Source organism: Mixophyes fleayi, chromosome 4, assembly GCF_038048845.1.
Source record: "Mixophyes fleayi isolate aMixFle1 chromosome 4, aMixFle1.hap1, whole genome shotgun sequence".
In the NCBI taxonomy this organism is placed as follows: Eukaryota; Metazoa; Chordata; class Amphibia; order Anura; family Limnodynastidae; genus Mixophyes; species Mixophyes fleayi.
Genome location: NC_134405.1, coordinates 18,476,577 through 18,497,596, shown reverse-complemented (window position 1 = coordinate 18,497,596; position 21,020 = coordinate 18,476,577). Strand labels below are relative to the sequence as shown.

The 21,020-nt window shown below is 42.7% G+C and overlaps 1 protein-coding gene across 1 annotated transcript; it reads right to left on the bottom strand.

The window, feature by feature from the left end:
• Positions 1-639: 639 nt before the first annotated feature.
• On the bottom strand, positions 640-20,974 carry TM4SF5 (transmembrane 4 L six family member 5). The gene is made up of 5 exons (XM_075206371.1): positions 20,737-20,974; positions 18,080-18,160; positions 16,415-16,569; positions 7,430-7,616; positions 640-2,129 (listed from the first exon to the last, which is right to left on the bottom strand). The coding sequence occupies exons 1-5, from the start codon at positions 20,905-20,907 to the stop codon at positions 2,118-2,120; spliced, it is 606 nt and encodes a 201-aa protein (XP_075062472.1). The 5' UTR covers positions 20,908-20,974; the 3' UTR covers positions 640-2,117.
• Between the last annotated feature and the right edge of the window lie 46 nt (positions 20,975-21,020).

Sequence of the window (21,020 nt, the reverse complement as noted above, 5' to 3'; positions counted from 1 at the left end):
CTTCTACTTCATCCCTGAGATTTATAGGGGTGGAAGAATGTCCCTTTATCAAGGCACAGTTACTCACAATCTGCTTATCAAGTTTAATTGCAGTGTTTGCCAACGAATGGGCTGAAAACATTATGCCATGAGTGTCTATCCAAGGTTTCAAGTTAAAAAGCTGAGGTTGCAGTAATTTGAGCTGCTGAAACATCACTGGCCGTGCTCCTGTGTATGAATCCACCAATCCGTACTGTGGATTTCTGTAAAGCAAGTTTGCAATACTGTTAGTCACTCTTTGTCTGCTCTGTTACAGATGCATATCTCTCCTAAAATTCAGCAGGATAGTAAAAAAGAGTAAGGCGGGTGTCACTGTTTTTTCTCATTTACTTTCAGTTGGTCGCTCCTGGGAACCAAGCCAGGCCTGTCTGCATTTTTTCTGAAATACCTTTCAGTACGTCAACACTAGAGATCCCAGAAACTTTATGGTGAATGCTACCCTTGCTCTCATCAAGTGCCCTCTTTCTGTGCAGTATCTCAAATGTTCATCGTAGACCAAACTGAATGAGTTGATGAAATGGAAAGTAGGAAATGGTAATGGTTGGTAAATAAATATATGGTTTAATGAAGAAAAAACATTACAACTGAGGACAAACTCTGCAATTTGGACACCAACGTCTTTATTATAAGATCAATTTATTTAACAGACACAATCATATGCTACAAACAGCACCATCGGGCAGTAACACACAGCAACCAATCAGAGGTTAGCTTTGTTGAGTCTAGTGCTAGCTTGACTAATGTTAGAAAACATTTGGTTGGTTTCTCTGAGTTACTGCCCATTTGTGATATTTGTGATACCAGTCTAAGATATCTTTTTGGAGGTATATTCTGTAGTCTTGAATTTTATCTTTGAGTACATGACTAGATAATGGTAGTGTTTGTATTACTGCATTGTTGGGTACTGTCCTGCCGTAAGAATTCAGCAACAAATGCAGCTGATCAGCTAGTATAGACCTTAGTGCATAAGGGCAATTGTGACAAGTCCCAAACCCGAGGACACAAGACCTGGCCTCTCCAGCTCTAAGACCCTCCTCTGAGTAGACTGCCATTTTTTACTTTCAACCAATACTGTGGATGAGTTCAGCAACTGTGCTGTCAATCATAAGTATAGATTTCAATGTAGGTTAAATCACCATCATTTGCGACCTCTCGCATCCAGTGTGCAGAAACCACCAGCATATTACAGTTACATAAGCACTCAACCCTTCACTAACCTGCCCTGTCCTAAAAATACTCAAAGGTACTCAATGCTTGTTATATAAACATTGGCTTAGGACTACCTCTCCACTCGAGTGAGTCTTCATGGAGCAGTCTTGACTTTTTGGGCCTATAAGTGGCATAGTTTAGCAGCTTTAGGGGGGAGTCATCAGTAAATATGGGATTTGGGTTTGGCTTTGGTGGTTCGGAAGGTGGTCAATCTCACCACAATTTTTAGCCCTAGAATGTTCTGCTCTTTCCCAGTGGTTAAGGAATTATGTTTAGTGGACTCATTAACGAACACTGCATTTAGGTGCCCATTTTTTTTTCCATGAAACCAGAGCAGCCAATCAGACACTTGCTTTTATTGTCTAACTTGCACCTGACAGATAAAAGCTCAATGCTGATTGGTAGGTGATGTTAGTTAACGAGCTCTAACATATCACTTCCTGCATTGACCTTGACCTAGATCCACTGGCTCGTAAGTGGAGACATTTATTGTCCAATCATTTGTGATGAGGCGGAATATGCAAATGAGGTTGTAGTGTCAGTAATTTCGTGAGCGCAATATATACAGTGGTAAATGTATAATTACGGTATATTTTTAATAACTCATTTTTTACCTGCAGTCGTAATTTTAGCTTTACATATAATTTCCCTGTAAACATTTCATTTCAAGAATTACATTGATTGCTGCCAATAGATTATAAAAAAATAAACCACCTCTGACGAAAAAAGATGCGTTTTTCTTCTGTTTAAAAGTGATCAGGGTTATTTAACAAAAAATCCATATTAAGATCCTGTACGTCATCATAAAGTCTATAGTATTTGTGTTACTGTGAGATGAGGAGAGGGTAGAGATCCCCAACTCAGCCCTCTCAAGCTTCATTCTGTAGAGATAATAGAAGAATAACAGTATTATTATTATTATTATTATTATTATTATTAACAATAATCTTTATTTATAGGGCTCCACATGAGGCCCGCAGCGCCATTACAGAGGGAAAACAACCAGACAGTACATGGTATAACAGTACAATATAGTAGATAAATAACATTACAAATCTCAACACAGCTACTGGGGTGCACAGGGTATATTCAGTGCAGGCATACACCTGTGCCCATTAATGTTGGCACAATTAACAGGTTTAGTGCCACTGAAAGAGGTGCAAAGACAAAGGAGGAATGGAGTCAATGGGCAGAGAGCCCAAGGAGGAGGTGCGCAGTGTAGCTGGTCAGCAAAAGTTATAGGTAATTAGAACAGGAGGGAAGAGGGCCCTGCTCACTAGAGCTTACAATCTAAAGGGAATGGGGCAGACAAATGGTTGACACATGGGGGGTGAACCAGTGTAAGGGGATCCGAGGGCAAGAAGTAATAGAGGGTGAAACAGGGTTAGGTATACTGCATGGTGTAATGGTTAAGTGGAGGATTGGTAAGATTTTCTAAACAGGTGGGTTTTTAATGACCGTTTTAAGTTATTCAGGCTAGGGTATAGTGTGATAGAACAAGGGAGATCATTCCAGTGGTGGAGGGCAGCCCAGGAGAAATCTTGGATAAGGGAATGAGATGTGGATACCAGACGGCAGGAAAGGCGACGGTCATTGACCGACCGGAGGGGGCAGAAGGGAGTATGTATAGAGAAGAGGATGGTGATGTAGGGAGCAGTGGATTTGAAGAGGGCCTTGTACATGAGGGCGAGTAGAATGATTGGGATTCTGTAGGGAAAGGGAAGCCAGTGTAAGGCTTGGCAGAGATGGGAGGCAGATGTGGAGTTGCAATAGAAGAAGATAAGTCTAGATGCATCTTTAAGAACAGATTAAGGAGGAGCAAGATGGGAGCGGGGGAGGCCAGTAAGGAGGAGGTTGCAGTAGTTAAGATGATAAATGATCAGTGAGTCAATAAGAGTTTTGGTGGCAACTTGGGAGAGGAAGGGTCTTATTAGGGTGATGTTGCAGAGCTGCAAGCATCAGGATTGGGTAAGAGATTGAATGTGAGGGGTGAAGGAGAGGGGGGGTTCAAGAATGACACCCAAGTAGTCGAGTTGGGAAACAGAGGAGATGGTGATGTTGTCACCAGTGATAGAGAGGTTGGGAGGGGAGGAGACTCTTGATGGAGGGAAGACAATGAGTTCAGTTTTGACCATGTTAAGCTTGAGAAATCATAAGGACATCCAGGAGGAGTTTGCGAAGAGGCAAATGGACACCAGAGAGTGAAGAAAAAGGGAGAGATCAGCAGATGAGGGGTAGAATTGAGTGTCATCTGCATAGAAGTGGTGCTGGAGCCCAAAGCCACTGATGAGTTCACCCAGGGAGGCAGTGTACAGAGAGAAGAGCAGAGGGCCAAAGAGAGAACCCTGCAGGACACCTATGTTAAGGACGGATGGGGAAAGGTGGAACCAGAGGTAGAAATAGAGAGTGAGCAGTTGGCGAGGTAGGATGTCAGAAAGGCCAATGGTTTGAAGGGTGTGGCGGAATATAAGGTGATCCACGGTGTTAAAGGCCGAAGAGAGAGGTCCAGGAGGATAAGCAGGAAGAAGTGGCCCCTGTATTTGGCCGAGAGAAGATCTTTGGTGACTTTGGTGAAGTCAGTTACTGTGTAGTAAAGGAGGCGGAAGCCAGATTGGAGATGATCAAAGAGGGAGTTGTCAGAGAGGTAGCTGCTGAGACAGTTGTAGACAAGACAATCAAGTGTTTTAGAGGCAAAGTAGAAGAGAAATGGAGCAGTAGTTAGAGAGTGAGGAGGGCTCAAGATTGGGTTTTTTAAGGTTTCAAGGATGAGGGGAAAATTCCAGTGGAGAGGGACAGATTGAACAGGCGAGCAAGGTCAAAGCAGGCAGTGGGGGAGAGGGAGCGAAGGAGGTGAGAGGGAATGGGATCCAGGAGGCAGGTTGAGGGAGGAGAGGATAATATAAGATAATTGACTTCATCACCCATAGTGTGGCAGAATAAGTACAAGTGGTGTTGGCTGGAGGGAGAGGAGGGTGGAGTGGTAGAGGTGTCAGAAAACTAATAGAAGGAGGAGATTTTGTGTCTGATGGCCTCAATTTTGGAAGAGATAAAAGAGGCAAAGTCAGTGACAGTAAGGAAGGATGTGAGGGGAGGAGTGGGGGGGGGTAAAGGAGTGTGTTGAAAGTGGCAAAAATGCGGCAGGGATTGGAGGACTTTGAAATGATGAGAGACTTGAAGAAATATTTTTAGTGAGGAAGAGGGCAGAACTGTAGGATGAGAGGATGAACTTGAAATGAAGAAAGTCTGCCAAGGAATGAGATTTCCTCCAGTGGCATTCGGCGGTACGTGTGCATTTTTGATGTAACGGGTAAATTTGGAGTGCCAAGGTTGGGGTTTAGAGTAGCGAAGGTGGACACAGAAGAGGCGGAGGCAGCCGAGTCAAAAACAGCGGTGAGGTGCAGTTGGAGAGGGAGGCCGTCTGGTTGGGGAAGGCCAGGGAAGATAGAGAGGAGATGAGAATATAAAATTTAAGAGGCCAAAATAGCAGGATCAAAAGTATCAATATTGCATCTAGTAATTTTAGATTTGGGTATTGGGAGGGGTGCAGGCGATGAGGAAAGAGTGAATGAGAGGAGATGGTGGTCAGAGAGTGGGAAGGGAGGGAAGTCAGAAAGAGCGCACTGATGGAAGAAGACAACGTCAAGGGAGTGACTGACACAGTAGGTAGGAGAAGAGGTCCATTGTGAGAGGCCAAAAGAGGAAAAAAGGGCAAGAAATTTGATGTATGCTAAGTCTGTGGGGTTGTCGATTGGGATGTTAAAGTCACCAAGGATGATGGAGGGGAGGTCGGAGGAGAGGTAGTGGGGAAGCCAGGCAGCAAAATTATCATGAAATTGGGAAGTGGGACCAGGGGATGATAGATGACTGAGACACAGAAATGGATGGGGTAGAAGAGACAGATATAGTGGACTTCAAAGGAGGCGAATGAAAGCAGGGCTCAGGTGAGATGACACAAAAGGTACAATTTGGGGATAGGAGGGTAAGAGAGGCCCCAATAGGAGAGAGCAGTGGGGGAAGCAGTATCATTGGAAGAAAGCCAGGTTTCGTTGATGGCAAGAAGGTTAAGAGAGTTGGAGATGAAGAGGTCATGGAAGGGGGCATTTTGTTGTGGATGGATCTGGAATTCCAGATAGCACAGAAGGAAGGAAGAGAGAGAAGTGGAGAGATAGGGATGACATTGGCTGGGTTGCTGGTTCATGGGGGTGGGCTGGATTTGGGACGGAGATGAGGGCAGAGGGTAAGGATGGGTATTGGATGGAATAAAGGAGACATGGTGAAAGACTAAGGGAGTAATGAGAGAAAGGATAGAATGGGAGATGATGGAATATCAAATCAGTGGGCGATGGGTGCAGAGGTATTAGGAAAGGGATCAGGGGCAGGGCCGTCTTCCCCTTTGGGCACGCCGAGAAGGTGCCCGGGGGCCCTGCAGCCCAGGGGGCCCTCCGGAGGCAGGAAAAAAAAAAACCCTGCAAAAAAAGAAGAAAATACTTACCGTGCTGTCAGCTGGCGATCTGGCTCCCTCCCTGGTCTCCTCCTCCGTCGCGCTGGCAGTGCATGTCGGGCGTGACGTCATCACGCCCACCCGACATCCATTGCGGAGTGCGACGGAGGAGGAGACCAGGGAGGGTGCCGGATCGCCAGCTGACAGCACGGTAAGTATTTTCTTATTTTTTTGCAGGTTTTTTTTTTTTCCTGCCTTCTGGAGGGCCCCCCTGGGCTGCAGGGCCCATATATATAATCATTTTTAATTTTTTTTGTATATATAGGGGCCCCGGTGCACTGCTGTGCCCGGGGGCCCAAGAGGTTCTTAAGATGGCCCTGATCAGGGGAGAGAGAAGAAAGACAGCAATGTGTTTGTAACTGGCTGACTGATGTGTGTGTAACTGATTGACTAATGTACATGTAGCTGACTGATGTGTATATAACTGACTGATGTGTATATAACTGACTGATGTGTATATAATTGACTGACTGACATGTATGTAACATGGATATTATCAATAATAGGTAATACATTCACAAAGTAAATATTAGTACAACACACATATAATAGGTTATATACAGACATTATAATAGTATTGTGATAAGAATAACCGTGAAATAGACAGAAGGCGCTCAGTGAATGTAGTGAACAAACGTGTAAATAATAAATAGAATCAACACATGCAACAGGCTGCTTCACGTCTTATAACATCTATTTGCAGATGCAGATGTTTCCAGATAAGCCATTGTCTACCTTTACCATGTGAATTTGATGCTAAGTATAGCATATTGCACTATGGGATTTTTATCTGCTTTGAGTTCCAGTGGTACATCAGACGGTCCATGTTAACCCTGGGAATGTGTTGAGGAGGACTACGGTGCTTCTAAAGTTATACTTCATATAAGCACATTAATTTAGTTTTTTGGTACATGGCCACCTATTAACATTAAATCATTTATAGTGTTTATCGATTCACACTGTGTTTGGCTCTTCTGTCTTTTGTGTTTTATTATAATAATTTCAGTAAAAGTGTTCACAAAGTTGGTGATATTTTTTCGTTTTTCCATTAATCCTTTTGGTTTTTTTTATGTTTTTTTGTTTTTTGGGAGAGATATAGTATTTTTCTGCTACCATAGCCTAGTAAATATATTTTTAATTACTGAAACTAAATTAACTGAAGCCAAACATGTTACTGAAAAATTAAGTTGGGTGGACCATAATTAAATGGTAGTGACTGACTCTTTTTTTTATATATATATATATATATATATATATATATATATGTGTATTTTTCTAATATTATTTTTGTTTTGTTTTTTTGTTTTTTTCATAGTATTAAGAATCGGCTGCTAAAACTTAGACTTTGATGCCATTGCCATTTAAGCACATGTTAGAGCATGTAAACACATGCTCTAATACGAAGGGCCCTGTGGAAGATATGATGTGGATTTTACAAGAATAGAAGATTCTAATATTAGGATAGTCTTTCCCTTTAATTCTGGAACCATGCCATAAAATTATTATTATAAAATATACACTTTGACTAACAAATGAATATCTTGTATAAACATAAATTACACAATCTAGTAAGTATAAAACGTGGAAAGGAATTGAGTTACAAGCAACATGACAATGAATCAGACAGTGAAGGTGACCTTCAATATATGATTATCAACATAAAATGTTTAAGATACTTACTTTGTTTTTTTTCCTGCAGTCTCCACACATTATTCCAATGAGACTGTTGATAAATTGAGTAGCACAAAGAACAAATTGTATGGCTCCGATTCCCAGGAGGATGGAGAACAGAACAATGTGCCAAAGTGCGATATTAGGGGGTTGTTTGCACATATCCCAAGCCGTGTGATTGGTTAGGTAACTCTCACTGCCCAAAACAAAAAACAGAGTAGAATCAGTGCCAAATAAGGATAAGTAAAAATTTCAAACCTCTTCCATTGTAATTTAATTTTATTCCACATTTCGCTACAGAACGTTGCGCATTTCGCCAGCAGAATTTGGCTTAAGGTGTTTCTGTTGTCATCCCAGCTCTGTTTGTGGACTGTAAATCAGGCAACCTGCAAATTTACTAACACAGTGTGGAATGCACAAGCAAAAGTGAAACTCGAGGACTATAAAATACAAAATATGGATGTGAGATAATCCAACACTGTCTGTGTTTTTAAAACCCGAGGAGGAAAAGAAAAAAATATAAGTAAACTGGAAACAAAAATACAACAAAACAAAACCTACCCAACAAAAAATAAATTAAATGGAGGCTAGGGGGTAAATGCATTAAAGAGCGATTTTTGCAAATCGACGATATTCGGTGACTTTGACAGCTAAATTTAAAACGGCAATGTTGTGTTCTACATGAAAAAACAGTCAGTATTTAACTTATGTGCAAAACAGAATGCTTATTTGCACCCCTTGCATTGTAACATGGTTTTGTCCAGGAGACTGAAATAAGAAGTTTCTTAAGTTAAGATCCTTAATGAATCAGGCCCCAGAATCTGATTGGTTGTTATAGGCAACATCTCAACTTTTCAAGCCCGCCGGAGACTCGCAGATTGATACATTTACCCTTAAGTGTGATGAGGGTTCTGGTATTGTACAGTGCCACTGATGAGGTGATTCAATAGCTTTTAATGTGCTTTAAGGGATTAAGTTTACCCTTATCAGATCAGGGATCCAGTGAGCCTTCGCTGCTAATGCAAAACAGCTAGAAGTACAAAGGGGGAGGGGGTATTTAGTGATGGAGAAAAAATGAATTCAATCAATTTTACATTGATCAGAATCTTTTAAAAGATATCGAGATTTCAAAGCCAGGCAGTGACGTTGCTACACGAATCAAGGAGATAACTAAGAAAGACGAGATTGGTTGGTAGACAAAAGCGGACATCTAAGACAGACAACACAGAAGTCAAGGTGGAGGGTGTAGAGATAAGTGAAACACCCAATGATTTGATCTGGCTTTGTTTCCAAAACCATCGTCGTATTGGTTTTTGGATATTACCCAAGAATGTGAGTTTGATGAAAAATTGTACAAAGAATTAATAAAATCATGTAATTTTATCTGTTTTTGTTCCTAAAATAGTATTTATATAATTTACGGTCTACAAAGGCTGCAATGAGAAAGGGTGGGTGGAAGTGTTAACCACGCAGCGGTAGTAGAGTTATCCTTCCATTTAAACAGCACATGCATATTGATATTCCTGTGATCAGCTACAGGAATATCACTTTTCTGGCTGAAATGCTTGGTGTGTTTGGGCCCCAACAAAACGAAGAAAAGCTTATAGAGCACCCAGCACACGAGAAGCAGCAATGCCATGACAAGGACATACAACACATGGTGTGCATCTGGCCCTCAATCAGCAAGGAAGATGATGGATTTTGGAGTATGGACTAGGGACCAGACTTAGAGTAGGCAGTTTCCTCAATTCAATTGTCATCATCATCAACCTCATCAGTGTTGACACTGATGTCAAGTTCATCACTCAATATAAAGAGATGACACTGGACCCAAATGAAACAGAGTGATAAAGCAGCGGTAGATAGGATGGCACTTTAATAAAAGTTACAGGAGGGCAAAGCCCATCATTTCTTAATAATAGTATAATCTGTTGATATTGTTTTTGGACTTTTCCACCTACCCTCATGATATAGATAAAAGCTGCACTAACATCTATTAGTGTACCCCTACCTCTAAAGTCCTGGGGTGTACTTTATAAATCTGGAAACTGTGCACGTTTGGGGGACGGGCGGTATTAGAGCAGGAGAACCTGTCACAAGTCCCAATCTCCTGCACGGACCTCTTATTTTTGTAGATCGCTTGTCCACATATCCGTAGTTATTTATTTACATTTCTTTAAATATCCAAAGTGGGTTGTAGGAACAATGGCATTTTCAAAGGACTTCCTGAATTTGTCTTTAATGCCCCCATACAGTCAGTGGCGGATCCAGGGGGGGGGGGGGCGATCGGCCCACCTAGCAGACACTTGCTGCCGACGGCTGCACAGTATGTGCAGGTCCTTCCAGCCGTGACAGGCAGGGAATGTGTTCTGCCCGGCTGCTCTGATTGTGTTTAAAACACAATCAGAGCAGCCGGGCAGCACACTGTCCCTGCCTGTCACGGCTGGACGGACCTGCACATACTGTGCAGCCGTCGGCAGCCTAAACTGTTAGAAAGGGGCGGGGCCTAAATCCCCCCCCCCCCCTAAATTGCCCCGGGTACAGTAGTTTTCTAGATCCGCCCCTGCATACAGTTTGGGAATTGCTGTCAGAGAGAAATGAAAATGAGGTGGAAATTGTTAGTGTGACCTCAATTGATCTGCAAAAAACTGATAAATTGATGGCGCACATTGTGCAAACATTGCAGTCATGGCTCTAGTGATCTGCTGCAAAACAGGATGCTGGCTGTCATATTTGGTTCCACTTGCAAAAGATTTTATTCACAGTCAATTGCTGTTAATAACACAATGAGCATCATCCTCATCCGCTTCATTATCATTGTCATACTACTATTATCTCTACGATCATCGTCCTCAAGCTCTAGAGTAGGGACTTCCAAAGAAGCATTCTTCATTTCTAAATCATCATCATCATCACTACTAGTCCTCCTCTCATTTCTAACTGGTTGAGAAATTGATGAAGTGGTCGCAAGCTGCTCTACTGTGTCTCTGAAAAGTCAGACATACAAGTTATGGACACCCTTCAACTGTGGTCAGTCTCTCTTTGCCATTGTGGATACGGCACATGATATTGACTTTTTTCTTTTTTAAATTCATACAATCATTATTCTTATATTTGATTATAAGACTTGAAAGAGCTGTGTTGGAATCAAAAGTTCCTTTAGAAGTTCATGTCTGAAACTTCTTTTTTAATTACAGGTTTTTAATAGTAGGACGAGTATTTCTGCCAATACTAATAGTGAGATGCTCCTGTTCAAAAGACTGATCCATGCCAACAGCAGTAAAGCCATGTATTGCAGAAAAATAAATCAAAGGAATTTTAAATATCCTCTTCGCTGCCACGCCGGCTTATCCCACAATAAGGTAGGGAAAAGGGAGCACTACAGAATTGTGTTGCCTACGTATGAGCCAATGACACACAACATTGTTTAATAACCGGAATGACCAAGAGTAAAGCTTCTAATTCAGCAAAAAGGTCCTGGTGTTAGACTAATCCAAAGACAAAGTGAGAAATGGCAATGAGCAGAAGCAAAATATGTGCTGAGGTGAGTAACCTGAACGGAACAAACACAGAGAAAAAACCCCGAGCCCACAAGAGCTGCCATTTCTACCTGTACATAAAAATGCAAAAGTCTTAGTTGCACACATTTGCAAATGTATATTGAAGCCACCCGCCACTCCGCGGCGCTTTTGCTAATAGGGTGGTCCTAACTCCAAACAGTGAGAGTCCCATATATTTGGGCCACACATATATGTGTTTTTAAATTGAGAGCTAACTTACCAAGAGGTACCCCAGAAGCCTCCAAATGGCATTACAGCGCCAGCACTCCCCCTCAGCTACTGACACCAACATGCCTTTCAGACAAATACAGAAGTGGAAGTTGCTCAATCAATTTATAGGCTCATAGCAGGTGCTTGAAAGGGTGGGGTTATCCTGAATGAACCTGTAACCTAATCCAACAAGAGTTTCAGATAGAGAGGTTCTCATGCAGACATAGCCAGAAGCTGAAAAATACGGTTGGAGAGTTCTTATTTACTGCTATAAACTGGGAGCACTGTTAAGGAAAACAGAATGGAAGATCTCCAAAGTAACTACCATGTCAGGTAAATTGTGGCAGCCAGCCAGCTATGAATAGTGGCTAAATTCCTTACTGTTGTTGCGATGAGTGGCAGAAGACCATAGGATACAAATGCCCGGTCTGAGAATAACTGGATGTGCTGCTGCAGTATATAACAAGTGTGGTAACTCTCCAGTGAAGAGAGAGTCCCCATAGTGGGACAAGTGTTGGCAAAGGCAGTAGCAAATACATAAACACAGGCCAGAGGTCAGAGGTAGGTAAACAGTGCACAGAGCCAGGGATCACTGCCAGGTAAACAGTCCACAGGGATCTGAAAGAAAATCTGATCAAGTGTAAACCATTCCTGATATTGTCTCCTAAATCAACCTCTGGACATTCAAGAGATGTCTTGCTAGGATAGCCTAGGTGAAATGCATGAACAAGACAAGGTGAGGTCTCAGGAATGTTGTTCTGGCCCATAGTCCTTCCAATAAATAAGATATTGTAGCTGGCGCAGAAGAAAAAGCAAGAATCCAAAATTTTTCGCCACTTGATATTCTGTTTCTCCATGTCTGAGAACTGGTACAGGATTAGGGCAAACCCAAGTTACAGAGGTGTTAGCGACAAAACATTTTAATAGAAAGATATGAAAGAGAGAGAGGAAGCTATAAGTAATAAGTAAACTGATTGACGGCGCCGCGGAAATCTGTGTACGCCGTCGCGGAAATCTTGTGGCGCCTAACAAATAAACGATATTAATAATAATTGAGGCATGCTACAACTTCAAAATGACCCATGAACTTTCTGCCTAAGATAGCTGGGGGAAACATGAGGTGTAAATTTTGAGTTACCAGCCAAATCTTGTCTCCCACTTGTTTTTGAGAACTATAAAAGGAAAAAAGAACAATCAAACAGCTTGAATTTTCTGACTGTCAATTTCATTCCAATACCTTCCGTGATACCCTGTAGCCCAGGAAATGAATGCTGGTCTTGATTAATTCACATATATCAAGGCTGGCATATAAACTATGGGTCCCTAGGTGGTCTAGAACATTTTAAAGTGTTGTTGATGTTCTTCAAGAGTAAAAGTGTACATCAAGTTGTCATGTAGATATAAAATAATGTATTTGTCAAGGAAATGCATAAAGATGTCATTACTTGAATGGTAGCCAGAGCGTCACACAAGCCAAATTGCTTAATGATATAATCAAAATGGCCATCTCTCATATTGAAATCCATTTTACATTCATCCCCTGATGGATTGTGCCTGGATTATAGGCACCCCTTAAAACCATTTTTGAGAAATAAAGGCTGTTCCTATATGATTCAGTATTTCAGATATCAAAGACAAGTGTTACCGTTTTATGACTGTTACAGCACTGGATTCCCTATAAACTGCATATGTCATATGTCTTAACCAGTGTACTTAAACCTTTAACACAGTAAAACTTATAACTTGAACTCAAGAAATAACCACACGGCAACTTTTAAGTTGGCAAAAGGAAATTGTTTATTTATTTTAAACCCTGACCTAATTGGCGGTGAGAGCAGAGCAGTCAGCAGGCAAGAGCAAAGCCAAACAGTCGAAGATCCCACTGGTCCCAGGAGTAAAACTCCTTTACGATTGAATTGGGCTAACGAGGCGGCTACGCCCCTTCTGGACTCGACATTGGCGCCCACTCAAAGCCTGCCAAGGGGTCCTTCACTCAGGAGGACCCTGAGTCATGATTCTTCAGACGGGCAATGACCCCAGCCATATTGGTAACACCATTTGCTTATTTAGGACAGACTCTCCTACTAAACATGAACAGCTTCTACCAGGATTTCAACCAGACGGGTGGGAGGGAACGATGTAGGAACCCAGAGATCCCCTCCAACAGGGAGAGGATATATACTGAACACTCTGACCCTCCCTGTGTCCCCATTGGCCGTATTCTGCACTGTCATAATTAACCCCTTTCCAACGTTAAGTCCCTGCCAGACCATATACCATCAGATTAGGCTCATTCAGCCTATGACTTCACTCCTCATAGTTATTACAGGGCTGTAAAGAACCATTATTTTTCTTAACAAAATAAATATATAGTAGAAACGAATAAATCCCTTTTTGATATTATCTGTGATGTATTCTCAAAGAACTTGCAGTTCAAGAGCAGAGAAGGGATATATCGAAGGCAATCTACCCCTAGTATTCCCCATATCTCTATCACCACTCTTACTCGTTAGAGCTTTTCAGACCGTTTTACTCCAAGTCATAAGAAGGCGTTTTCCAAACACCTATGTTTGGAAAACACCTCCTATGCTGATATCTCCTGTAGTGGTCCCTCCCCCTATTTCCTGCGCTCCCCCAACTCTCCCCATATATATCATAAGTACATAGTTATACCTCATATAGCCAGACTTGTATGTATCACCTAATTTCTTACAATGTATAATTACAGCCAAATATTTAAATAAGGTTATGCGTCAACTATTTTAAATGATCTTGTGTTGTGGTTAATAATGTTAACCATTTAACCAGAAAAAAAAAATGTACTCACCATTTATCAATACATCAAATACCGTTATACACAATACATCCAAATTAATACATCAATGAGTCGGAGATATGACGCATGACCTCTCAAAAGAAGTGTTGCGTTACGGAATTTGCTGGCGCTATATAAATAAATATTGATGATGATGATATCTCAAAAGCTGCATGCAAACTATGAAGACGGTAATGAGGGGAAAATCCCTGCCAGATGTTTCATCATCATCATTATCATCATCTATTTATATAGCGCCATTATTTCCACTCACATCAGTCCCTGCCCCATTGGAACTAACAGTCTGAATTCCCTAACACACACACACAGACAGAGACTAAGGTCAATTTTAATAGCAGCCAATTAACCTACTAGTATGATTTTGAAGTGTGGGAGGAAACCAGAGCACCCGGAGAAAACTCACACAAACACGGGGAGAACATACAAACTCCACACAGATAAGGCCATGGTCAGGAATCGAACTCATGACCCCAGTGTTGTGAGGCAGAAGTGCTAACCAGTAAGCCACCGTGCCTTATTCCAAAAAATGAACAACTATCTGCATTACAGGACGTGAGAAAGTGTCACAATGTCCCAATCACATGTTTCTTCAGCCTTAATAAGACACTACTGCATGCTGAGGGAGAGATAGGTGCAGCATTTCATTATAGATATGTGATAATTAGAGACCCTTAGGAATACTTCATTAAATGATAAATAATGCTTAAACATCTTATCCATGCAATACTTTAAACAAATAAATACATTACAAATTTAATTATGCTCACACTTACAAATAAACTTTGTTCACTTTTTACAATGTGTGTCACTCATATGCCAGCACCTTATTTATGTTGGTTTTGTAGTTGAAGCACATGTTACAATACGTAAATCAGATAATCAGGTATGTGGATCAAACTCTTTCATGGAGAAAGGGCAAAGGGATCACTGAGTCCATCATCCTTAGTGCAATTCCATAAACACCCCCCAAAAAAATCAAAAGAGTAAGGGGCAACACCCTATATAATTATAATCCTTTTTATAGGGTGCAACAAAGGGTCTGCGCGGCGTAAATTGGTAAGTTTTTGTTTTGTTTGTTTTTTTCTGGCTGAATGCGGCAGAGGGGGCAGAGTGAGAGGGAGCATGACAGAGGGCAGAGGAGGGGACAGCGTGACAGAGGGCAGAGGAGGGGGACAGCGTGGGAGAGGCAGAGAGGGCCACGGGCGCCCACAGTATTGTTAGGGGGGGGTTTCCCCCCACCCAAAAAAAAACCAAAAACACGCGAGTAGAGGACAGCGTGACAGAGGGCAGAGGAGGGGACAGCGTGACAGAAGGCAGAGGAGGGGGACAGCATGACAGAGGGCAGAGGGGGCAGCGTGAGAGAGAGCAGAGGGAGCAGCATGAGAGAGGGCAGAGGGGGCAGCATGAGAAGGGGCAGAGGGGGCAGCGTGAGAGGGCAGAGGGGGCAGCGTGGCAGAGAGGACAGCGTGAGAGAGGGCAGAGGGGGCAGTGTGTCTGGATGCAGAGGGGGCAGTGTGAGAGGGGGCAGTGTGAGAGGGCAGAGGGGGACAGCGTGACAGAGGGCAGAGGAGGGGGACAGCGTGACAGAGGGCAGAGGGGGCAGCATGAGAGAGGGCAGAGGGGGCAGTGTAAGAGAGGGCAGAGGGGGCAGCGTGAGAGGGGGCAGCATGAGAGGACAGAGGGGGCAGCGTGGCAGAGGGGATAGCGTGAGAGAGAGCAGAGGGGGCAGCATGAGAGAGGGCAGATGGGGCAGTGTGTCTGGATGCAGAGGGGGCAGTGTTTCTGGATGTAGAGGGGGCAGAGTGTCTGGATGCAGAGGGGGCAGAGTGTCTGGATGCAGAGGGGGCAGAGTGTCTGAATGCAGAGGGGGCAGAGTGACTGGATGCAGAGGGGGCATTTTTGCATACAACTAAATAAGCATTTCTGTCCTGACCTGATACTTATTACATTTTTGTGACCCAACTACTTCTAAAACAGGACTGCTCAGTAATTATTTTGGAGGGGTGCCTTGAAAAAATTATGGAGACTCTAAGGGTGCCACAAACTGCAAAAGTTTGGGAACCACTGGACTAGAGGGAGCTTAACCTGTTCATAGGAGTGTGGGTGCAACTAACAGGAACAGAGCCAGTGATAGAGGTGCAAGGACAAGGGAGGTGGGGAAACCAAGGACAAGCGCCTAGCAGCGAGGTGCAAAATAAAACTCTGTCTCTCGTCATGATCTAAACAAGTGATTGCTATATGCAAATGAGCAGGAAGAAACACATCTAGCTGCATTCTGATAGTTTAAAAAAGAAAGATGCTCCCTTCACCCAGACAACTCCTTATATGATATTTGTGAGAATGGTTTGTGGAGAACAGATACACTCATTAATTTACATTGTTCCTTACTTCAAGCCCTTAAAATGGTAGCCCCACTTTGAGTCTTTGCCACTGATTTCGTTCAGGTTACACTGTGGTCCGTCATTCAGAGCCGTTCCTGACACCACCACGCAGTAAAAACTGCCAAGTCCTCCAAATATCGAAGATATGGTTGAGCGTAACATCTGAGAACGGACATAAAAGAACCTTTATATAAAAATCATTGTTTCAAAGCATTGCAGTGTAATAATAATAATAATAATAATAATAATCATAAAAATAATCATATATTTATATAGTGCCTTTCTCCCAAAAAGAAGGCGAGGCAGCCGTCCTGAGCTGCTATTCTGTGGAATCATATGGAAATTCATCCAAATATCAGGCGGATATGGTCCAATTTGACCACCAAATCTAGGATCAGTCCCTGTGTACCCCCAAAAAACACGTCAAAAAGACTAAATCTATGCATTTAGTAGAAAATACAGAAAAGTGCGTACAAGTCGATAAACTTATGACATCGGATGTTGGATAGAATGAGTGAGAATAGAGTTTATTAGGCCTCATGGATAACTAGTAGATATTCCCATATAGCCTTGACACGGAGACAGGAACACGTAATGTACTGTACAGGAATTATAACTCCAGAAAGCTCTGCAGAACATCGCGCTGATGTATCTTCCACTTGGGAGATAAGTACAACTATGTCTTACAGAGCATGTCATACTTTACAGGAAGAATCTCATACAGTAATGGATTTTTTTTCTCTGAATAAAGTGTAAGCTCTTAGTAAAGACAGGCCAACGAGTCCAGGAATGATCAGGTCCCCAACAAAGAGATCAACCCGGTTCCAACTGAAATATTGGCAGCAATTTAGACTAAAATAATCTTCCTAGCGTTGAGGAAGACTATGAGATCATCGAAACCTCACCCAATGTAACGGACTGGAGACTGGATTGGAGTCCGGTGGCAAGAAGAAAGGCAGGACACTGAGATAAGTTAAAATAATAATAGTCCATGGCAACTGGACTCACAGTGAAGCAAACAAGGCGAAGGGTTCAGGACAATCCAAGGTCAGTATAAAAATAATAGATAATATGCCTGAAACACACCCTTAATTGGAACTTTTTGGCACAAGGGGCAAACACAAGAGGCCCATTGTAGTAATGTACTGCATCATTTTTCCTATAATTGTATTAATCCTATTGGATTATCCTAAAACCATGAGGGTGGAAAAGACAACATCTTAAAATATGTCAGTCAGTGATATTTCCAAACACATGAGATGTTTCATAGAAAGAGCTCTGATAATCTGATATAGATATATATATATATATATATATATATATATATATATATCTATCGGTGATGTAGCGTTGGGGCCCGAGACAAACTGCTCTCAATCTGAATTCTCTATAAATACTTCGTATTCCATCCGCCTGATTGATGAATGACAGAATCTGTTGAGGAGAACTCCCGGAAAGTTCATTTGTCTAGATCTATCCATTAGATGGTTGGCTTTTGGATCCACTTATTGCGAACAGAGATCTGTTTTATTCCAGCCAGATTTCTCTCCTACTCCATGGACCAGACCTCCCGTCATTTCATTACAACCAAAACACAGACACAAAACCCATCACACATGGCGCATTACACTTTAATAGTAGGTATTATGGCCAAAGCTGCCACAAGACATACCCGGCAGCGATTTCCACAGCAGCCTTCTCCACAGCAGCCTTTACCACCAGCACGGATAGCATTACATGATGGGCACAGCATCTGCAGGGGGAGAGTACAGCAACCATAAGCAGAGACATTGCAAGATATCAGCTACCTGCTATAGCTCCCTCTTGTCTGTGTCACTGTGTCACCCTGCAGGGGGAGGGACAGACTCATAGCTCCCTCTTGTCTGTGTCACTGTGTCACCCTACAGGGGGAGGGACAGACTCATAGCTCCCTTCTGTCTGTGTCACCCTGCAGGGGGAGGGACAGACTCATAGCTCCCTTCTGCCTGTGTCACTGTGTCACCCTGCAGGGGGAGGGACAGACTCATAGCTCCCTTCTGCCTGTGTCACTGTGTCACCCTGCAGGGGGAGGGACAGACTCATAGCTCCCTTCTGTCTGTGTCACCCTGCAGGGGGAGTGACAGACTCAAAGCTCCCTTCTGCCTGTGTCACTGTGTCACTCTGCAAAGGGAGGGACAGACTCATAGCTCCCTTCTGCCTGTGTCACTGTGTCACCCTGCAGGGGGAGGGACAGACTCATAGCTCCCTTCTGTCTGTGTCACCCTGCAGGGGGAGTGACAGACTCAAAGCTCCCTTCTGCCTGTGTCACTGTGTCACCCTGCAAAGGGAGGGACAGACTTATAGCTCCCTTCTGTCTGTGTCACTGTGTCACCCTGCAGGGGGAGGGACAGACTCATAGCTCCATTCTGCCTGTGTCACTGTGTCACCCTGCAGAGGGAGGGACAGGCTCACAGCTCCCTTCTGTCTGTGTCACTGTGTCACCCTGCAGGGGGAGGGACAGACTCATAGCTCCCTTCTGTCTGTGTCACTGTGTCACCCTGCAGGGGGAGGGACAGACTCATAGCTCCCTTCTGTCTGTGTCACTGTGTCACCCTGCGGGGGAGGGACAGACTCATAGCTCCCTTCTGTCTGTGTCACTGTGTCACCCTGCGGGGGAGGGACAGACTCATAGCTCCTTTCTGTCTGTGTCACTGTATCGCACTGCATGATATACATTTTGTCAACAATATGTTTTATCCATGACTCAATTAAATGAAGAAAACTTGTTTTGGCAGTAAACACAACTGATTTGCACACTAGCATAGCACAAAATCCGTTTTGCCAAGCAAATGCGGCACAAAAATTTAGAATAATCACAATGTCGCAAAATCCCTTCATCTTACACTTGTGTCATAATGAAATGATAAACCTTGTAACACAAAATGAATTGTGTTGTAACCAATGGGCTTATTTTTGAACATAGCAATTATCGCACTGATGAGTGTCATAGCTAATCGCAGCAATAAAAATATGACCTATTGCCGCAATCGAACATGGAAATTATTACCCAGAGCGATAAGGGCATAGCGTGGTGGGCCTATTGTACAAGCAAAAAATATATACAAGTATCTAAAAAAAGAAGCTTTAATATCTAAAACATATATTGTAGATATAATATAAGAGTTATATCTACTCTATGCCCTTTTTATCGGATAAGGGCAATTGACCCATTCATTTAAAAAAATCCCTACTGAACAAATAACAAAAATCTATACAAAATTTTCTTCAGTTCACACCATCCTGAGATGACATTAACAGAGCAGACGTCACAGCTTAAATACTTCATAAATAGGCTCCCCCCATGCAATAGTACAGGGAAACCGCAGCCGACAAAAGCCGATGATAGTTAACATCAGTGGAACTGTCATCTACAATGGCCTCTTGTATTTATAGGACAAACAAAAAAAAAGCCATTTGTTTTCTATGGCGGTAGTACTTTTTTTTCACAATTTGCCACAAAATTAATTGTGTGTAATAAATGTTATTCTACAGAAATTATAAAGCTCTATTTTGTCACACAAGATTTATCTTAACGTAAAGCAATCCACTGTATGAAGGTGAAAGCCACAGACGTTAGCCAAACAAAAAAAAAACTGTTTGTAAGTTGCAGATCAGTGGACAAAAAAACCAACAATATTCATTAGTTTCTGCCATACATTACATCATTTTTATATTTGTCATCATAATATTAGGGATTACATAATCATCATCCCCATTTATTTATATAGCGGCACTAATTCCGCAGCGCTGTACAGAGAACTCACTCTCATCAGTCCCTGCCCCATTGGAGCTTACAGTCTAAATTTGCTAACACACACACACACAGACTGAGAGAGAGACTAGGGTCAATTTGACAGCAGCTAGTTAACCTACTAGTATTTTTTTGAGCTGTGGGAGGAAACTGGAGCACCTGAAGGAAACCCACGCAAACACGGGGAGAACATACAAACTCCACACAGATAAAGGCCATGGTTGGGAATCGAACTCATGACCCCAGTGCTGTGAGGCAGAAGTGCTAACCACTGAGCCACCGTGCTGCCCACAACATTACATAATTTTTTTATTTGGCATCATAATATTAGGGATTACATAATGGATTTAGTTTCCAAAACAGATTTTATTCATGCATATAGTGGCACAACAGCCAGTTATGTACAAGTTTATTCTTAATAATGCCGACAAAATGACAGTGGCTCTCTGTAGGGAACGGCACTAACTGGTAGCTTCCGTCTCTCTCTGGGTCACCCTGAATCAGCAGCAGCATCGTGATTAAATGAATTTTATACTCACAAAGAGTCCGCTGCCCAGGACACCACCCATCAGCCAGACCTGGAGCGCGATATGGTCGATCCATATTGTTTGGCCGTTAGGGAACATCAGCAAGAGGTTGGCGATGATGCATATGAAAGCCATGGGCAGAAGGGAGAGGCCGACAAACCGAGAACATTTCCCAGTGCACATGGTGGCACCTTCAGATGGGAGACTTGGTGTTGCTGCGCTGCCAGTCCTTTGTGTCTACTCTGTGGGAAACGTGTGTTGGTTTAATGATAAGGACGTGGACAAAGTTCATTTGA

Coding starts and splice junctions, on each gene's coding strand:
- TM4SF5 (XM_075206371.1), bottom strand. CDS start 20,907: ATGTGCACTGGGAAATGTTCTCGGTTTGTCGGCCTCTCCCTTCTGCCC. Junction 18,161..20,736: donor TCCTGGGCAGCGGACTCTTT/GTGAGTATAAAA, acceptor CTCCCCCTGCAG/ATGCTGTGCCCATCATGTAA. Junction 16,570..18,079: donor GCTGTGGAAATCGCTGCCGG/GTATGTCTTGTG, acceptor GTCCGTTCTCAG/ATGTTACGCTCAACCATATC.